The sequence below is a fragment of the Mytilus galloprovincialis genome, chromosome 4 (assembly GCF_965363235.1).
Source record: "Mytilus galloprovincialis chromosome 4, xbMytGall1.hap1.1, whole genome shotgun sequence".
Lineage (NCBI taxonomy): Eukaryota > Metazoa > Mollusca > Bivalvia > Mytilida > Mytilidae > Mytilus > Mytilus galloprovincialis.
This window is the reverse complement of record NC_134841.1, coordinates 6644404-6662372: the sequence shown is the minus strand read 5'-3', so window position 1 is coordinate 6662372 and position 17969 is coordinate 6644404. Positions and strand designations below refer to the sequence as shown.

Sequence of the window (17969 nt, the reverse complement as noted above, 5' to 3'; positions counted from 1 at the left end):
TCAAACGATACTGTTGTCAGGTCATTGAAGCAAGTATTTGTATAGTGACAAACTATTGAATTGAAATTAAATATGGAGGCAGTTGTTTATCCCATATAATTAAAAGATTTGCATAAAAGAATAGATGTGGGCTTGCGTCAATGAGACAACTACAAAACAATCCAAGACAAGACCAAGAAAAAACCTGAATTCCATCTGAGGCTTCTGAAACATATGTGTTTAAAATTGTCCTATTTTCAATTATACACACATATTCATACTATATGTCAAGCACCAGTCTATGTAATTCAAAAATAATATATAACCATTCGAAAGTTGTAAACGTTTTATTTACAATGACAAATGCAATGATAAATGAAAGTGTTCATGTCGGTTTTATGTCACGTATTTGGCATTTGGTCTGTTTTCAATTGTTTCCCCATGTCCTGGCTTTGGGTTTGGAATTCATATTTTAACAAATAAGTTCCCTCCTTGTCTAGTAAAGTCCCTGCAAAAAGAAAGATACACGGGTGTCAATGATAACAATAGCTGCGAGAATGCTTTACAAAATTGATATAATATACTGTTAAAGTAATAATTAAAGAAAAAAAAAAAGAAAATGTCAGGTTTGTATTCTTCTCCAATTTCAAATATTTTGGTATATCCAACTGATTAAAGCATCCTAAAAATAGAATTATTGCTAAAATAAAAAAAAAATAACCTACCGTATCCCATATCTCATGGAAAGACTTAAACTGCGATATTCTTCAAAACAAAAAGACTCAATGAATTTGATATACAAAACGCCAAAAAAATACAATAAGACGGCTTTTCATTATACGGTTTTGATTAATACTTATCTTAATGAAACATTGTATAGAGATTTTCATCGTTTTACAACGAAAAGTTATATAGATTCATGGAGCTCTTATATTTTATATATAATAACATGTGTTATTTTTACCTTTCCGTATCCTTTTCCATAACCACCTCCGTATCCGCCTCCGTAACCACCGAATCCACCTCCGTATCCACCTCCGTATCCGCCTCCGTAACCACCTAGTCCTCCGTATCCACCTCCGTAACCTCCGTATCCACCTCCATAACCTCCGTATCCACCTCCGTATCCACCTAGTCCTCCGTATCCTCCTCCGTATCCACCAATGCCTCCATATCTACCTCCGTATCCACCACCATAACCTCCGAATCCACCTCCGTATCCTTTACCGTAACCACCCTTGTAGTAGGTGCAGTTGGCAACAGCCACCAAAAGTGCGAGGAGAACGAATCCTTTGATCATTGTGAAAAATTAACTACTGAAAAAAATAAAAACAGGAAAATTTAGCCACTAAAATTGAGTGTGGTCTCACATTAACTTATGCATATTAAGGTTGCTTGTACTAAAGTATCCGTGTAAAGAAAGGCAATTTTAATTTTGGAACTAAAGTGATGAAAACGTTTTTATGAACTCAGCCTTATGAAATGTCAATCAGATTCCACCTAAATATTTTTGACATTTACATTTTATTTAGAACAGAACAGAACAGAAGAATCGAATCGAATCGAATCGAATAATCAAATCAAATAAAATCCTTATTGAATATGTAGTCATTAATGCTTCTATTAATTAAAAATATACACAATGAGTTTTTTAGTTTTAATACGGATTGCTTAAATTACATTCAGCTAGAAGCTTTAAACCTCAAGAAATGGAACAGAAAGAAAATTAGATAATAACGAATTAATAGATAAATAATAAATAGTGTAACTGTTGCTAAGACAATCAGAAACTTCACATAGAGCTAAATTTACTGTACATTATTCTTACATCGCAATTTTCTAAAAAGAATTGTCGTTTTTTTTTTTTTTTTTTTCGTGCTTTGAAAATTCCAATTAAATTATTGATAAAGCTTTACCTTAACAAAAAGTAATTTTACTACGGAGAAATTTGCCTTTGACAATGTTATAGATATACAAGAAGAAAACTTACCTTGAGTCTAGATATACTTTCAATGGTAGGTGAACGCTGAATGTTCAAATGATAATTGTGACTTCTTTATATAGCAAGTCCGAAAGAAGAACATTGACTGATGATTGATGTGTACTCGTGCGACGGACTTACCTAATCAGCTTGTAAACAACATCGTCCTGAGTAATTGTCTGAGACATTAAATGTCTAATTTAATTGTTCGTCCATCATCATCCATCTTAATTCATGTCAATAAAATATTAATTTCCACACAAAAAATGATCATATCCTTTGTTACTCGACCCTTCATATTTTTGGTAAATTGATATTAAATTTCGGTTGTTTCCCCTGTATGACTATTGACCTCTTTATTTGGATTGATTATTTCCTTCTTTAACCATTGTTAGACCCACGCAATCTTTTCTGGTTCCTTATGTATTTCTTTTTTTTTAAATAGTTTCCTAAAAATAGAAGGCATTGACATGACTTTCTTCTAAACACTCATTTTTGTTCAGCTGTTTTTAACCAGTATTGTAAATTTCATACCATAATAAGTGGACTCTTTTAAAACTTAATGTATTTACATTGAAGTCTGTCCAAATATCACATTTTATACCATTTGATAAAGAAGTGTAAGATATTTTAGGAGGTACTATTTTTCTAAAATTATGCTACTTTTGTTTATTATTTTTTTATATTTTGTTTTTGCTAATGGTATATATACAACTCGTCTAAACACAGCCATGTATCACCATCATTGATGGCGATCCGATGGACACATCTGTTGTAAAGTTGTCACTGACTCAGACGTACTATATATATATAGAAAAGAAGATGTGCTTTGATTGCCAATGAAACAACCCTCCATAATAGACCCAAATGACACAGATATTAACAACTAGTAGTTTACTTTTATGTAAAAAAAATGTACTTGATATGTACAATATATAATTGAAACCTGATGAGTAATCCTAAAATTTTTACTCCGACAGTACTTGAAACTGCAAGATTAAATTGATATTAAATTTCGGATATATTTTGGATATATTATTAAAAACAAACTAACCAATCTTTACATACACAGTTTGAATTCATCGAGATTTTTTTTAAATGAATTTATATATTTACTTTCATACAATGTAAATATGTAATCTTGCATTAAAAGCATTGTCTGGATAATATCTATCTATATATGTAAGTTAACTACGTTATAGGCATGACAGTTTATACAGACAAAGAAAGGAAATGATGTCAAAAATGTCTTTGCACGAAAACATAAAAACATAATTCGTGCTGTGCACAAAAGGTAAAGATAATATAAAAAAAACATTTATCACTAAATCTGATTTAAGAATTGAGACTTGAAAATTCTTTCATCCCCGTAAAGAGAGAACTGTCAGTTTCAAATCGAGGTACTAAGTAATCAAAGTTTGGAACAACATACATTCATTTATCTTATCATAGTTTCTTTATATATGTTGACTTTAGAAATCATTTGACATAATCCATCATGGTTAGTTCTCTTCAGTCTCTTCTGTAGCAAAACTTCACAGATGGCATTACTGAAAATTCATAAATAAAAAAATTATTCTGAACTATATTTAATAGGACTGAACTTGGACAAAGAACCGGGATTACCGTTTCATCATAAACCTTCGTATTCGACAAGGATATCATGTGTAACCTATATTAAATGATAGCTGCTCTTTAATTTTACTTTTTTTTGTTCGTTCGACGAAGGTAGAACAATTCAAGATCTGTCACTCTTTCCCTTTTAGAAAACCATTACAATACAGCAGGAACAGATATATATATACTGTTCCCAGAATACATATATTAGTTTTGTGAAATGGATATTTATTTTTCTGTTTCTCTGTATGGTAGGTAAATTGTTTATTAAAATGACATATGTAAATCAACATAAATATATATGTTTGTACAAAATATATTCCGACATACAAAATACACCCGGCCCTATGGACCAATGTCTTATGATATGATGATAAACAGAAATTAGTGTTTTCATTTACAAATAATAATATGATTCGTAGCTGTGCCAAAGCGTGTAATCTTATTTTAAATAGACGTAGAAAAGTCTTATACTGTAAATCGCTCGTGTGACCCTTTAACCAGAACTCCTACGTCGTTCGGGTTAATCAGGGTCACCCAAGTTGTGCAGATTAAATCCAATATACCGACTTGCTTGGTCAATAACTATAGTAAACTGTTTGTTTTCTAAGGAAAAGTGATGCTGCTTAGTATGTAGCTATTTTCCTTTAATTGTTCACCATTACAAATCATAGGTACTTGGGGACAGGACACTTTTTTTTTGCCCTCCCCCTTTTTTCCAAAATAATTTTTTTTTTTTTTTGGTTTTCCATTCATTTCAATTATTTTCGTGTTTTACATTACAATATAAACATAAATATACTAAAAATAACTTGTATTTGCTATTTATTATCAATTAGAGCTCTCTATAATAATCAGTGATCGCAGTGGATAGTAAATTACTATCCACTGCGATCACTGATTACTAAAATTGGAATTGACTTTTACTGTAAAACATGAAAATAATTGAAAAAGGGGGAGGGCAAAACCAAATTGTCCTATCCCCAAGTACCTATGTTACAAAAAAAAAATAAAAATCACAAAAATACTGAACTCCGATGAAATTCAAATCGGAAAGTCCCTAATCAAATGGCAAAATCAAAAGCTTAAACACATCAAACGAATGGTAGAAACTGTATAAGTTGCCAAAGTTATTAAATGTACCTCTAGTGTGATGCATCCATATATTGGACATTAATTGTTATGAAAACAACATAATTATACATATATCAAAGACTGTTGAATTTAATGATCGTAAATAATAACTAATGACCTGTCAAGTTCACATTTCATTTGAACGATTAGAAGTCAATGACCTTTCTTGCACTTTTCTCAAACGAAAGGACATCCCACTGAACACTGAACCTTTTAGACTTATTTATTCAAGCCCTAAAAATGGAGAGTTCACTATCCAAAGGACCCAAAATATAGCAGTTTTACAACATAGTTGAAATGTAAACTTTCAGCTATTTATTGGAAAGTAGAATACTTCTGTTACATAAATGTGGGCTTTTCTTTACCATAAATTGCCCATGTATCGGTTACTAGCATCATCAAGTCAAGCAAAATTACGGTAATCTTCACAATATTATCATTTGAGCTAATTTTTAGACGGTTTCCGTCTTAAACCGGAGTCACAAATTGGCCTATAGACTGGCGTGCACCAAATGTAGAGAAAGTTGACAAAGTCGGTATACGTTAGTTGCATGCCAGAGGAACGCTTTAGGCAATCGTTAAACGCGCGTTGTATAAGTTTGAAGTACGTCGAAATACGAAGGTATACGCTTGGTAAGCGCTACAACTCGAAGAATTTTTTATGCAGGAGAGGTCTGGTCTGATTATTTGTAGCATCTGAAATTTGCCCTCTAAGATGGCTCATTTTATGTTTATGTTGGGGAGTTGCTGTCTCGTGGACGTCTTCTTTACTCATATTAATGTGTGATTGGAGTGTTTGGTCAGAACCTATTAAATTAAACCATCAACTATAAAATGATATCCTTTTGTGACCGTGTTAGATGACCGTGTCTCATGTCATTTACGATATATCTTTCAGTTAAATTTACAAACATGACTTGGATTTTCCTATTGTGAATCTGCCTTTTATTTATAAAGAGAGTCAGAAGATACCATGGGGGCATTAAAAATCCGATGGATATAGATAAACGGACAACGCCATGGCAAAATCAAAAGACGAAAAAAAACTTAATAAAACATGACGACTGAGGAACACGGCCTCTATCTAAATATGTGGTGATCTCCGATGATTTGAAAGAGCGAGTAAATCAAGCTGTACTGTGAAAACAAGCTGTGGTGCTCATTGTGAGTACACTTTTGCGATAAGTCTCATCTGGGGATGCAGTGGTGGATCCAGAACCTTTCATAAGGTGGGCTGCTCCCGTCATGCTTTGAACAGTGATTCCCGATATATTCAGTCAAATTTTCCACACCAAACTGGGACCGGGCATGCAGGGTCCCCTGGATTCGCCTATTCGTTGTCATAGTCCAGGAAAGATCCGGTATTGTGGTGAACGACAATTTTAACATATCCATGGTAATTGGTGACACAGATATCAAATTTCAGCCAAGCTTCATTTAAACTGTTGATATTATACTAAGTAGTGCATGTTACGGCTATAAAGCTTCTAGCGTTTTTTTACTACACATAACGATAATTAAGATCAATGTTAAACTTCCGACCTATTTCCATAAATATTGTCTGCATATTTAAAATTACCCAGTCAGTGAGGTTACATCTTAAAAAAAATAAAATTGAAATGGGGAATGTGTCTAAGAGAAACAACCCGACCATAGAGCAGACAACAGCCGAAGGCCACCAATGGATGTTTTAATAACTCAAGCAGTTTCCTTAGAAAGGGTGATCATCTTGAACCATTCCAAAGTTAGAGGATCAACTTCACATAGGGGTCCTCATTATAGAAATGTTCCATCAGCATTTGTCTATTTAAAGCCGACAACTAGCGCGAACAGAAAAAGTGGAAAACATAATTATAAGAAAGAAAAGTGACGTGGAATAAAAATGTGCCATAATATTTGATATCTGATTTTCCGTTTCTTTAAAACTTAAACGCAAAACATGAATTTCAAAAATGAGAAGCAATGTGAGAATTTCGACTGTATTAATCTCCTATACTGCTCGAAGAAGTCTTATAATTTATTACCTGTAACTGACACAGATTGGTTTTCTAAGTCATTTTCTTTCAAGGCATGTTTATGCTCCAAATTCTGAATCCTTTGTAAAAGATTTCGTTCATTTTCTTTAAGTTTTCGTAACTCCTGGTTCTGAAATGTAATTACGTTTTCGAGTTCACTCAACTTTTCCAAGACCGTTCCTATTGAAACCGTGTCATCTTTTGCATAGGCCTGGTAAAAAGATAAAGCAAACAACTCTAAAATAAATAACAACATTACTGTAACAGAATTCTAGAAGTACATGATCTAGAATACACAATTGGCGACCTGACACAATAGATAAGATGAAAATCGTTAGAATTGGGTTAAGTACTTACTATGTTAGTGTGGAACTCTCTCAAGTTGATATTCTGTATGTGCTCGTCCCACAGGCACTTGTCTCAGAAAAAATTCCTATATGCGTGTTATCATGATTTTAATAAGGTACGTATATAGGAAAAAAATTCTGAGACAAGTGCCTGTGGCTCGTCCCCAGTCGGGAACACGTTATTTCAGTGGTTGTCGTTGGTTTATGTCTGTTACATACGTTTTTTCTAACATTGTTTTGATATAGATTATGCCGTAAGGTTTCTTATTGTTTTTTCTTCATATTTTTCGTATCAGGGCTATTTACTTAAAACTGACTATACGGTAGGATTGCCACATGCATTTTTCTAAGAATTATTCCCCCTTATATACCTTATTGTGTTAACTTAAAGTATATTAGGGGGGTGTTCGGAGACAAGTGTCTGTGCAGATTCCCTATTTCCTTGACGTCGTTTGGCATCACTATATATATGTAACAGACAGCAGAGTCAAAGCGTAACTACAAATTGGCCGAAATCATTTCATGCTCACTACAATGATTTTTTTTTATCACATCCATGTATTTTTGTGCACGTCAGTACTATTAATTTAAGATTTACTCTGTATTTCACATTTCTATCGGTATCTATTTTCATGACTGAGTGCTTGTGCATAATGAAAATAAATCAATGATGCACACGTCTTATACGTTCAGGTATTTCACATCCAATCTATTATGGCAATATTCTATACAAAGCACAAAATGTTGTCAGTCACCTTTAAATTGCATCGGAAATAAACACATCTATTATAAAATAATTTGTTTGCATAATACGATACCGTGGTTATGTTCTTCTCATATATTTTATGGTGGTATGATACCACTCCCTTACGGGAGGGATTGTTATGAAACGCCATGACTGCCTTATGTTGATGATCAGCATTATATGCAGTGGTCACACCATTATATGAAGTGGTCACCAGAGGCGGAGGGGGCAGGGGGCCCGGCCCCCCTTTTTGAGAAAAAACAATTGATTGCTTATATAGAGAATCACTGAAGCGTGACGAGATCGGGCCCCCTCGTAGGCAGTCAGTTGTCCCCCACTTATGAAAACTTCTCGATCCGCCACTGGTCACACCAGTATATGCAGAGCTCACAACATTATATGCAGTGGTCCCAACATTATACCCAGTGATCACAACATTATATGCTGTGGTCCCAACATTATTTGCAGTGGTCCCGACATTATATGCAGTGGTCCCAACATTATATGCATTGGTCGCAACATTATATGCAGTGGTCACAACATTATATGTAGTGGTCCCAACATTATATGCAGTGGTCCCAACATGATATGCATTGATTCCAACATTACTATATGTAGTGGTCTCAACATTATCATGACGTTTTTTGTTGATGAAGATGATGATCAGTGATGGTGGTCAGGGGCGGATCCAGTCATTTTGAAAGGGGTCACAACCCAGGATAAAGGGGGGGGTCCAACCACGTGTCCTCATTTAAATGCATTGATCGTCCAAAAAAGGGGGGTTCCAACCCCCTTCTGGATCCGCCAATGGTGGTAGTTCATATTAAGTAAAAAAAAATTGTGAAGAGTCATAAGCAGGATAAAGCGTAAACAAAAAATCTTACTATACCTATTCTAACAGCCTGATTTATAACCATATATTTCAGGTGCTTATTTATTGAAATGTTACAAAAATCTAAGAAGTGGTGGATTCTAGGAAAGTTCATTGCATACAGGAAAATTAAAAATGGGTCCAAAATTTTTTGGCAGACTGCCAGTCTTTACAGGACAGGCAATTTACGGCCCTATAATGCATACTGCATATAATGCTGGGGCCACTGCATATAATTCTGATCATCAACATGCGTTCCATAATATTTATCAAGAAACTATCTACTTTCATTTAGTTAGATGCATGTACACTTTTGTTATTAGTTACCTGTCTATTCTGTCATATATATTGTATTTGATTTGTAATTTGTCCTCATGTAACATATATTTTGTGTCTTAGTGAAAATAAGGAATTAAATTGAATCAAGAGACGTATACGTAAAACACTCCGGACAATAACTTTAGTTTACATGAATGGATCTCTTTGAAATTCAATCAGAAGGTTCAATACCACAAAAGGAAGGTTGGGGTTGATTTTGGGGGTGATGGTCCACCCGTTTAGGAATTAGGGACCAAAACAAGCATTTTTCTACTTTCAGGATAATAACTTGTCTATGAGTATTTCAATTGCTCTGAAATTGTTCCACAATGTTTGATACCACAAGTAGAAGGCTTGGATTCATTTTGAGGGTTATGGTGCCAACAGTTTAGGAATTCAGGGTCAAAAAGGGGTCAAAAACAGACAGTATCAAACTTGAATATTGTGTCCAAATTTGGACCAACTGTTCAGGGTTCAACCTCTGCGGTCGTATCAGGCTGAGCTCAGCAAAGCATTTTATTATAGTTTGTTCTTATGTTGTACTATTTCACCATTGTCAAAGGTTAGGGAGGGATTTGATCCCCTTAACATGTTTATTTACCTTGCGACATTCGGTATCGTTGTATGTGCCTGTCCCAAGTCAGCAGTCTGTAATTCAGTGGTTGTTATTTGTTGATGTGTTATATATTTGTTTTCTCTTAATTTTTTTGTAAATAGATTAGGCTGTTTACTTAGTTTTTCTCTTGTGTGAATTGTTTTACATTTGTCATTCTGGGGCCTTTTATAGCTGTCTATGCGGTATGGGCTTTGCTCGTTATTGAAGGTTGTACAGTGACCTATAGCCCAACTTGGCAAGTCAAAGTGGACTGCAGTTCTTAAACAGTTTACTTAACATTCACAGTTCTTACTTGATAGCTGTTCATAAGCATTCAGTTTACAAATTCAAGGCAATGATTAATTTGCATATAGGCATTCATATAGCATTCCATAGCTGTTTTTTTGGCAGTTTATTTATCCTTCACAGTTATTTAGCAGTTATTGTTGACAAAAAATTTAAATGAGATATCCAAAAACTGATGTCATATTTGAATATTCATGAGAACTGCTACTCTCACAAACATTGCTATACTTTTCAGAAGCACATAGGGATGGATGGACATGTGCATCTTTCCTCACTCAATATACCGCTCTTTATAGCAGGGGTATTAACATAGGTTTTGTCAAATTAATTTTATTTATGAGCCTATTCACACACAAAAAATATAAACAAGTCTAAATTGAAACAAATTTCAAACATGATTGTGTTGGATAAAAACCACAATTTTTATACGACTTTATGTGTGCATGCAAAACAAATTTCTTGGCAGAGGGGTCTAAATACAGCACAAACAACATTTTCCAAAAGACCAAAAAAGTGAAAAAGTATATTTTAACAAAATGCATTTGACTAGCAGGTTGAACAACTCATGTTCTTAAACCCTGCTGACTGCCATTTGCAATTGCCAAATAAACAGCTCACTAGATGTAATAAAATTGATTTAATCAAACAGAAAACAGAAAACAATAAACTTGAGGAAAAGATGGTATACATATACGCACATCTGGCATATTAAATTATAAGCCTGGTACCTTTGATAACTATATATATAACCTTAACTTCTTACCCTCAAATATATAGGCCGTCTATGCAGTATGGGCTTTGCTCATTGTTGAAGGCCGTACGGTGACCCTATACTTAATTTCTGTGTCATTTTGGTCTCTTGTGGAGAGTTGTCTCATTGGCAATCATACATCTTTTTTATATTAACAAACAAATGTTTGAATTGTTTTACATTTGTCATTTCATTGCCTTTTATAGCTGACTATTCAGTATGGGTTTAGCTTTTTGTTGAGGCTGTACCGTGACCTATGGTTGTTTATTTTAGTGTCATTTGGTCTCTTGTGGACAGTTGAGCCTAAATGGCAATTATACCACATCTAATTATTACCAATAACTCAGACAGCTTGAATGACATAGGATCTTAAATTAGTCTTTTTTCCACAAAAAACATTTAACCTTTAAATCCTTAAAGAAAAACACAACACAGACTTATGTTTGTTGACTAGCTCGAGATCAGCAACTGCATATTGTGAGCTGCCATTTAATAAGACAAATTATCAATATAAACATACACTATACAATATGAACTCAATAACTTGTACCAGTACTAGAGAAATAATCTCATGTCAACCTTTTGCATTTGAATAACTATACGTACACCCTATACATTCAGATCTATTATAAGGCATAAATGAATACAATATATATAGTGTTGCTGATAGCCCAGCAAGCAAGGTGGACAACGGGATTATTAAATAATTACATACATGTGTCTTAATATATATATATATATATATATATATATTTATAAGTACGTCTGAGTCAGTGCAACTCTACAACAGATTTATCCATCGATCACCAGCAATGATGGTGATACATGACTGTGTACATTATGTATATACAACTCTTCTAAACATCAACCCAACAATGTTAGATCTGTAAATTTGCTTTCGCAAATTGTTTTGTTCTTCCCTCACCGGGATTCGAACCCATGCTACTAAGATATCGTGACTCATAATCTCCTGCACTGTAGCCATCCCGCTAGACCACACAACCACCTGGGCTTCACAAAAGATAAAGCTTTAGGTGGCCGTGTGTTACCTTTCCTCGTCAGTTTTAATCTAGCGTCGTACTACAGTACATGATACACAAGGCATGGAGATGTTATTGTTACAGATCAGCTCAATTATCTATAGTAAAGGATCTTACAAATTAATGCAAGATACAGTCACAGAAAATAATTATATTTATAAGTACATCTGAGTCAGTGACAACTCTACAACAGATTTATCCATCGGATCACCAGCAATGATGGTGATACATGGCTGTGTACATTATGTTTATCTAAACATCAACTTAACAATGTTAGATCTGTAAATTTGCTTTTGCAAATTTTTTTGTTCTTCCCTCGCCGGGATTCGAACCTATGCTACTGAGATATCGTGACACCTAATGTCTACAGTGCAGGCGATTAGGTGTCACGATATCTCAGTAGCATGGGTTCGGATCCCGGCGAGGGAAGAAAAAAATTTGCGAAAGCAAATTTACAGATCTAACATTGTTAAGTTGATGTTTAGACAAGTTGTATATATATAATGTACACAGCCATGTATCACCATCACTGCTGGTGATCCGATGGATAAATCTGTTATAGAGTTGTCACTGTCTCAGACGTACTTTTAAATATAATTATTTTCTGTGACTGTATCTTGCATTAATTTGTAGGATCCTTTAATATACATAATTGAGCTGATCTGTAACAATAACATCTTCATGCCTTATATATCATGTACTGTAGTACGACGCTAGATTAAAACTGACGAGGAAAGGTAACACACGTGACGGCCACCGAAAGCTTTATTTTTTTGTGAAGTCCAGGTGGTTGTGGGGTCTAGCGGGACGGCTACAGTGCAGGCGATTAGGTGTCACGATATCTCAGTAGCATGGGTTCGAATCCTGGCGAGGGAAGAACAAAAAAAATTGCGAAAGCAAAATTACAAATCTTACATTGTTGGGTTGATGCTTAGACGAGTTGTATATATATATTTATATAAACATATGAAAAAAGCAATAACCACAATTACTACTAATAACAAAAACATTGAAATATTCTATTAGGTACAACTTAGCTAGAAAAAGTAAACCTTGTACGAACAAGAGATATAATATGGTTGACATGAATGTAAACTGAATAACTGAACAAATGAATAACTCAATCATGAACGACCTCGGCGGCCAGGAACAACCAAACAAACCCAATAATGGGAAACTGGAAACCTGGGTCCGACCCAAGGGTCCGGAAACAGTCATATATGCTCCGACCCAATGCGACAAGTCATCTCACGAGAAATACTCGGCAGTGTATTGTTTTGAAAAATATATAAATGCATGTATCAAAGTATATTCATAATATGAATGGAACTTGAATGTTGCCGTCTGCAGCGGGCTAGAAAGTGATAATCTCAGGAAAAAATTTCCCGTTATAATGTTAGTCATGTGTCTTATACCTACTGACGTGAACTTAAAAAAATACTACGCTAGTACCCTATATACAATAATTTCTCCCTTTACTACGAAATATGAGAAATTATACATATTCCAGTATGTTCTGTGGCGGACCAGGAAACCCTATTTTAGGAAACCTGTGTCCTTTTGCCAATGCTAGTGAAACTCTATTGTTTGACCTCACTAGGTAAATGAGAAAAAGAAAAAATAGTTTTGTTTGTAAATATGTAAGTAAAAAAGAAATCTTGTCATTAGGACTACAGCTATAAAATATTTGGTACAAAAAAGTCGAAATACGATTATGTTTGTATATATACTAGCCATTCCACCTACATAAAATTAATCTAATATCAAAATACAAAATTATGCAAATCTTTGTTCTTTAAACATCCCTAAAAATACAATGTTCAAAGTTCAAACTAGAACTAAAATACATAAAGATGTCACTCTACAACCCAAATATTTTGGTGCTAAAATTCCTACGCCTACATGTACATGTATTACACATGCGCAATTCCTGTTATACTTAAATTTATGCCTAGGAAATTATCATACATACAATATACATGAACACAGCTCATAAGCATAAAAATATACACATAAAGAAAATCATTATACATGTAATGATAATTAATGAAATAATTGTTAACTGTGTTTAAAACGAGATAAAATCAATGTAGTGGAAAAATGTTGGAAACCTGTTTTGAAACTATTTGCTTGGAAGAACTGTCTCAGGAGGTATACGTTGGACAGTATAAAAAAGGAGAACTATTCAAAACAAAATACACAATCACATGTAAATATATAAGTTAGAGTATATAAAAAGAAAGTCAACACTCTGGGTAGAAAGTGAACGTTTTCAAACTATTTCCAACCATAAGTCTATGAAACACAAGCAAAATTTAATTATAAAATATATCATGCTACAAAATACCTAAATAACAGCTAATCTGCTTCCACTATATTAAAAATAAATGGGGTCAATGCCTCCATAGGGACACAGATGATGCCCCCACTAGCATATAACGTTATAAAGGGACATAACTCAAGAACTGTAAAAGTGAAGCTGCCAAAATTTGAACTTAATCTGAGTTTAGTGGTAATAGGCAATGTATATATACATTTCATTAAATTTAGTTGAGACAAACTTAAATTAAGAGAACAGAAACGAAAACATTCAGGAATTTTTCCATATGTAAAGGGGCATAACCCTAGAATGGTAATCAAAGTGCTTGCAAGCACAGTGAATGGTAAAGATTGTTTTAATTTACCTATCTTTTAGGGGGAGGTTTTGCATTTACAAAAATTGTAGACAAACAAAGTGAAAACTGTAGAGCTTCAACATTCTGACACCAGGGAGTCCTTATGATGTCAGTTTTAAGATATTGAAATTGTGATGATTTGTTTCTACCAAAGTAAAAGAGTATTTTTATATCCAAACAATAACTAAAATAGCAAAAAGTTTGAATTGTTTGTAAACACACCACTGTTGGAGAAAACTAGTGTATCTTTTTGGTTGGTGTTCAATAGTGTGAAGAAAAGAAGTTCAAGCCTCAAAAGCCAAGTTTCTGGAAATCCATTTTTTTATACATGACCCGAAGACTAAAAATAAAAATCCTCTTTTTGTCAAGTAAACAAATGGGAAAACTTTGAATTCATTCTAAAATTATTAATCCTTTCACTGCTGGTACACTTTTTTTTTCTTTTTCTTTTCAAGATTTTCTAATCTAAAGCTTACTAGGAAACGTACATAAAAATAATGAATTTATCATGTCAAATCTGCAATTTGAATTCAAACTGAAAATTGCCAACTTTTTTCTTCATTTATTTAAAACAATTTTTTTAAAGTTTATAATTCAAAATTGTTAAAAGAAATATTAAGGGTTTCCATTTTCACTTAAACTACTTCATAACAAAATAATTTCTAGTAAAATCTATTTGGTGCCATGAGTAATTATTCTATTTCAAGGATATCATGATTTTTCAAGACCACAAATATTAATTAACAAACTGATATGATTGCAAAGTCTGTTCTTATAAATAACCGATTATTCTGCCCCATCCTCTGACAATTTAATCTGAAAAAAAAATAATTTATTGTATTTTACATTTAAATAAAATTTATTGAAAATAAAAAACACAGTTTGCTTACAAGTTATTTATTCACTTAGTCAATTTAAATATGTAATAATACAGGTACCTTAATTTGCTACTTTTATAGATGAGTGGTCAAATTTCAGACATTTTATACTAGACATTTCAGTTTCTTGGATCTTTCCATCAAATGGAAAGACGTACTTTCTTTTTTGTAAATAAAGACAAACACAAGGGGAGTTTTGAAATTAAAAAAAAATAATACTTGAATAGCATCTCTACATATTAAGTGTGTTTTAAGTTCAATTTGTGAAACAATTCTTTTGAAATAATTCATTTTTATTATATTTTCACGATTTCAGTAAAAAAACCCATCATTTTTAGATGCATATTTATCTAATTTAAAATATATCACTGGTGATTTCTTCAAATTAGCACAAATGATCTTAATACAGGATTCTAGTAAAAAAAACATTATTATTGGCTGTATATTTATCGTATTTAGAAAATTCCATCAGTGATTTCTTCAAATTGGCACAAATAATCTTTAGACATATTCAAGCCTAATGTAATTTTTAAAAAGAGGGTCCATGAATTCATTTTCATGTTAAATCAGTAAAAAAAATGGGTCTTTTCCTGATATGTAACTATTTGACATGGCTAAAAGTAACATTTGACATTAGCGACATCATTACCTCCCCTGTTACTGTATCCTATGCCCTTGATAGCAAACTTATATCAGCCTCTCTATAGATCTTGAGGAACCTTAGCTATCAAAAAGTTAAAAGTAAGTAAAGTTATCGTTTAAAGGAGCAGAAACTAAAATTAATAAAATATTTTACCCTTATAACAATACTTGAGCGTGTGTTGTAGTAATTTATTAGAATGATCTACTAAATGGTGGCGTGATAATTTGCACGTCACAATTTTTAATCAAATTTTGCAGCGGTACTGCTTCCAATTAGCTTCCTTCAGAGTTAATTGCCTCTTATTGGGACCGCTCTGCCAGGGGTACTGCTTCTAATTAGCTTTTGCAGACAGAGGTATATATGTACTGCTTCCAGCTAGCTTCGCAACAAGACAGAGGGTGTGCTCCCAATTAGCTTCACTAAGAGGTACATGCTTCCAATTGGCTTCGCTCAGACAACCATACTACTTCCAGTGTTGTTATGGTACGGATTTGCAAGTCTATACTACTTCTATTGTTGAAATGGTACATAATTGCTTTTAATTGTTGCCAAATTTGCAAAAACATATTTTATTTAACATTCTTAATCCAGTTTAATGTCATACCTACTTTCACTCTCTATTTGTAATTTCTTCTTATGGTGACAAATTGCGAAGAACACATTATCACTTGGGAATTTTGTACTCTTCTGTAGTTTTAATCCTGATGAGGGTTCGGTAGGAACCAAAACTTGTCTATCTTATTAAATAAGACAACCTTTCCATTAGTTGATTACTGTATACCCCTATCTCTTATATTTAATTTTTTTGATAAAAGAAACAATTGTTCATCATTTTATAAGGACTTTCTTAACAGTTATCCCATTTGCAGAGGACATGGGGCATTGACCAGCATATTAACTGTTCTGCTAAGTTTAAAACAAGGTGTTTGATGAATCAAGTTTGATTTAGGCCTTTTTAAAAACTTGAAGCCGATTATTTAATAACTCTCATTTATCATATATGTTTGTCACCAATGTATGAGCAGAACCAAATTATATGAAATATGAAAAGGCTGAAATCTAAAGATTTTATCATAGCTGTTATGTGGTGGTTCTTTTTTTAAGGGAAAGCAGTTTGCTTCTCAGTTTCAAAATAATGAACTTTTCAAAACACTAGTTTATGTTGATAGATGAATAATAAAGGAATCAAAAGAGCAAAAATAATTTAAAGGTCAATGTGCTCATTTCCGAGATACAAACAATTGAATTTTTTGCGGGTAAAAAATTCTCTTTTTTGAGGGTAAAAAATTCTCTCTTGACTTATCATTGCTTTAACATTGACAAGTTTACGTTTTAATGAGACTTTAACAGATGGCTTATCATTATACATGTTAAAGATTTATAAATAGAAAAATGGGGGTCAATTTTTTTTTAAGACTTCAAATGAATAAAACCAGAGAATTCTGAAAATCTGACAAATATCCCAAAACATGACAAGCGAACTTCCTTAATTTCATACATAAAAAAATGTGCTATCAGATTTCAGTTTACTTCTTCAAATTGTATTGAAATCCCTCCTTTACAACGAAATATTTCCAGTAAAATTCCTACACTGGCACAAGTTCTTTTTAATAAGTAATAAAGGGAGATAATCACAAATTCTGATAACCAAGTTGATATTATCCCATTTCACCTTATATTAATAGGGGGCTTGTTATTTTATGCATTACATAAAATGAAATTAAAAGGGTATTTGGGGGGGGGGGGGGGGTGTGCTTCTAAAAAATTGTAATTTTGTCCATCAAATTAAAATTTATGAAGCAATTTTGCCATAAATAATTCTTTCAGGATGGAAATGTTGCAATAGCATACCACACAGTTAGGAAATGGTCAAAGGCGATGCAAGACTAAAAATAAGTTGAGGTCAATTTAGGCTGTAACACATATTTACATATAAAATTGCATATAGAAGGTATTGGAAAGAGAAATTTGTTTCTTTTTGGTTATTTCTATGCTTACTTGACATGATACAAAAAATCTAAGTGCAATAAGACTCTTGCATTGAACTTTTTTTGCAGACAGGGTACTTTAATCT

At 33.1% G+C, this 17969-nt stretch overlaps 1 protein-coding gene across 1 annotated transcript; it reads right to left on the bottom strand.

The window, feature by feature from the left end:
• Positions 1 to 311: 311 nt before the first annotated feature.
• Positions 312 to 2126, bottom strand: LOC143071230 (uncharacterized). Its single transcript, XM_076245411.1, has 3 exons — positions 1970 to 2126; positions 944 to 1295; positions 312 to 487 (listed from the first exon to the last, which is right to left on the bottom strand). The coding sequence occupies exons 2-3, from the start codon at positions 1277 to 1279 to the stop codon at positions 476 to 478; spliced, it is 348 nt and encodes a 115-aa protein (XP_076101526.1). The 5' UTR covers positions 1280 to 1295; positions 1970 to 2126; the 3' UTR covers positions 312 to 475.
• Between the last annotated feature and the right edge of the window lie 15843 nt (positions 2127 to 17969).

Bases quoted from the DNA above. Each gene is read 5' to 3' on its own strand.
- LOC143071230 (XM_076245411.1), bottom strand. From the start codon at position 1,279: ATGATCAAAGGATTCGTTCTCCTCGCACTTTTGGTGGCTGTTGCCAAC.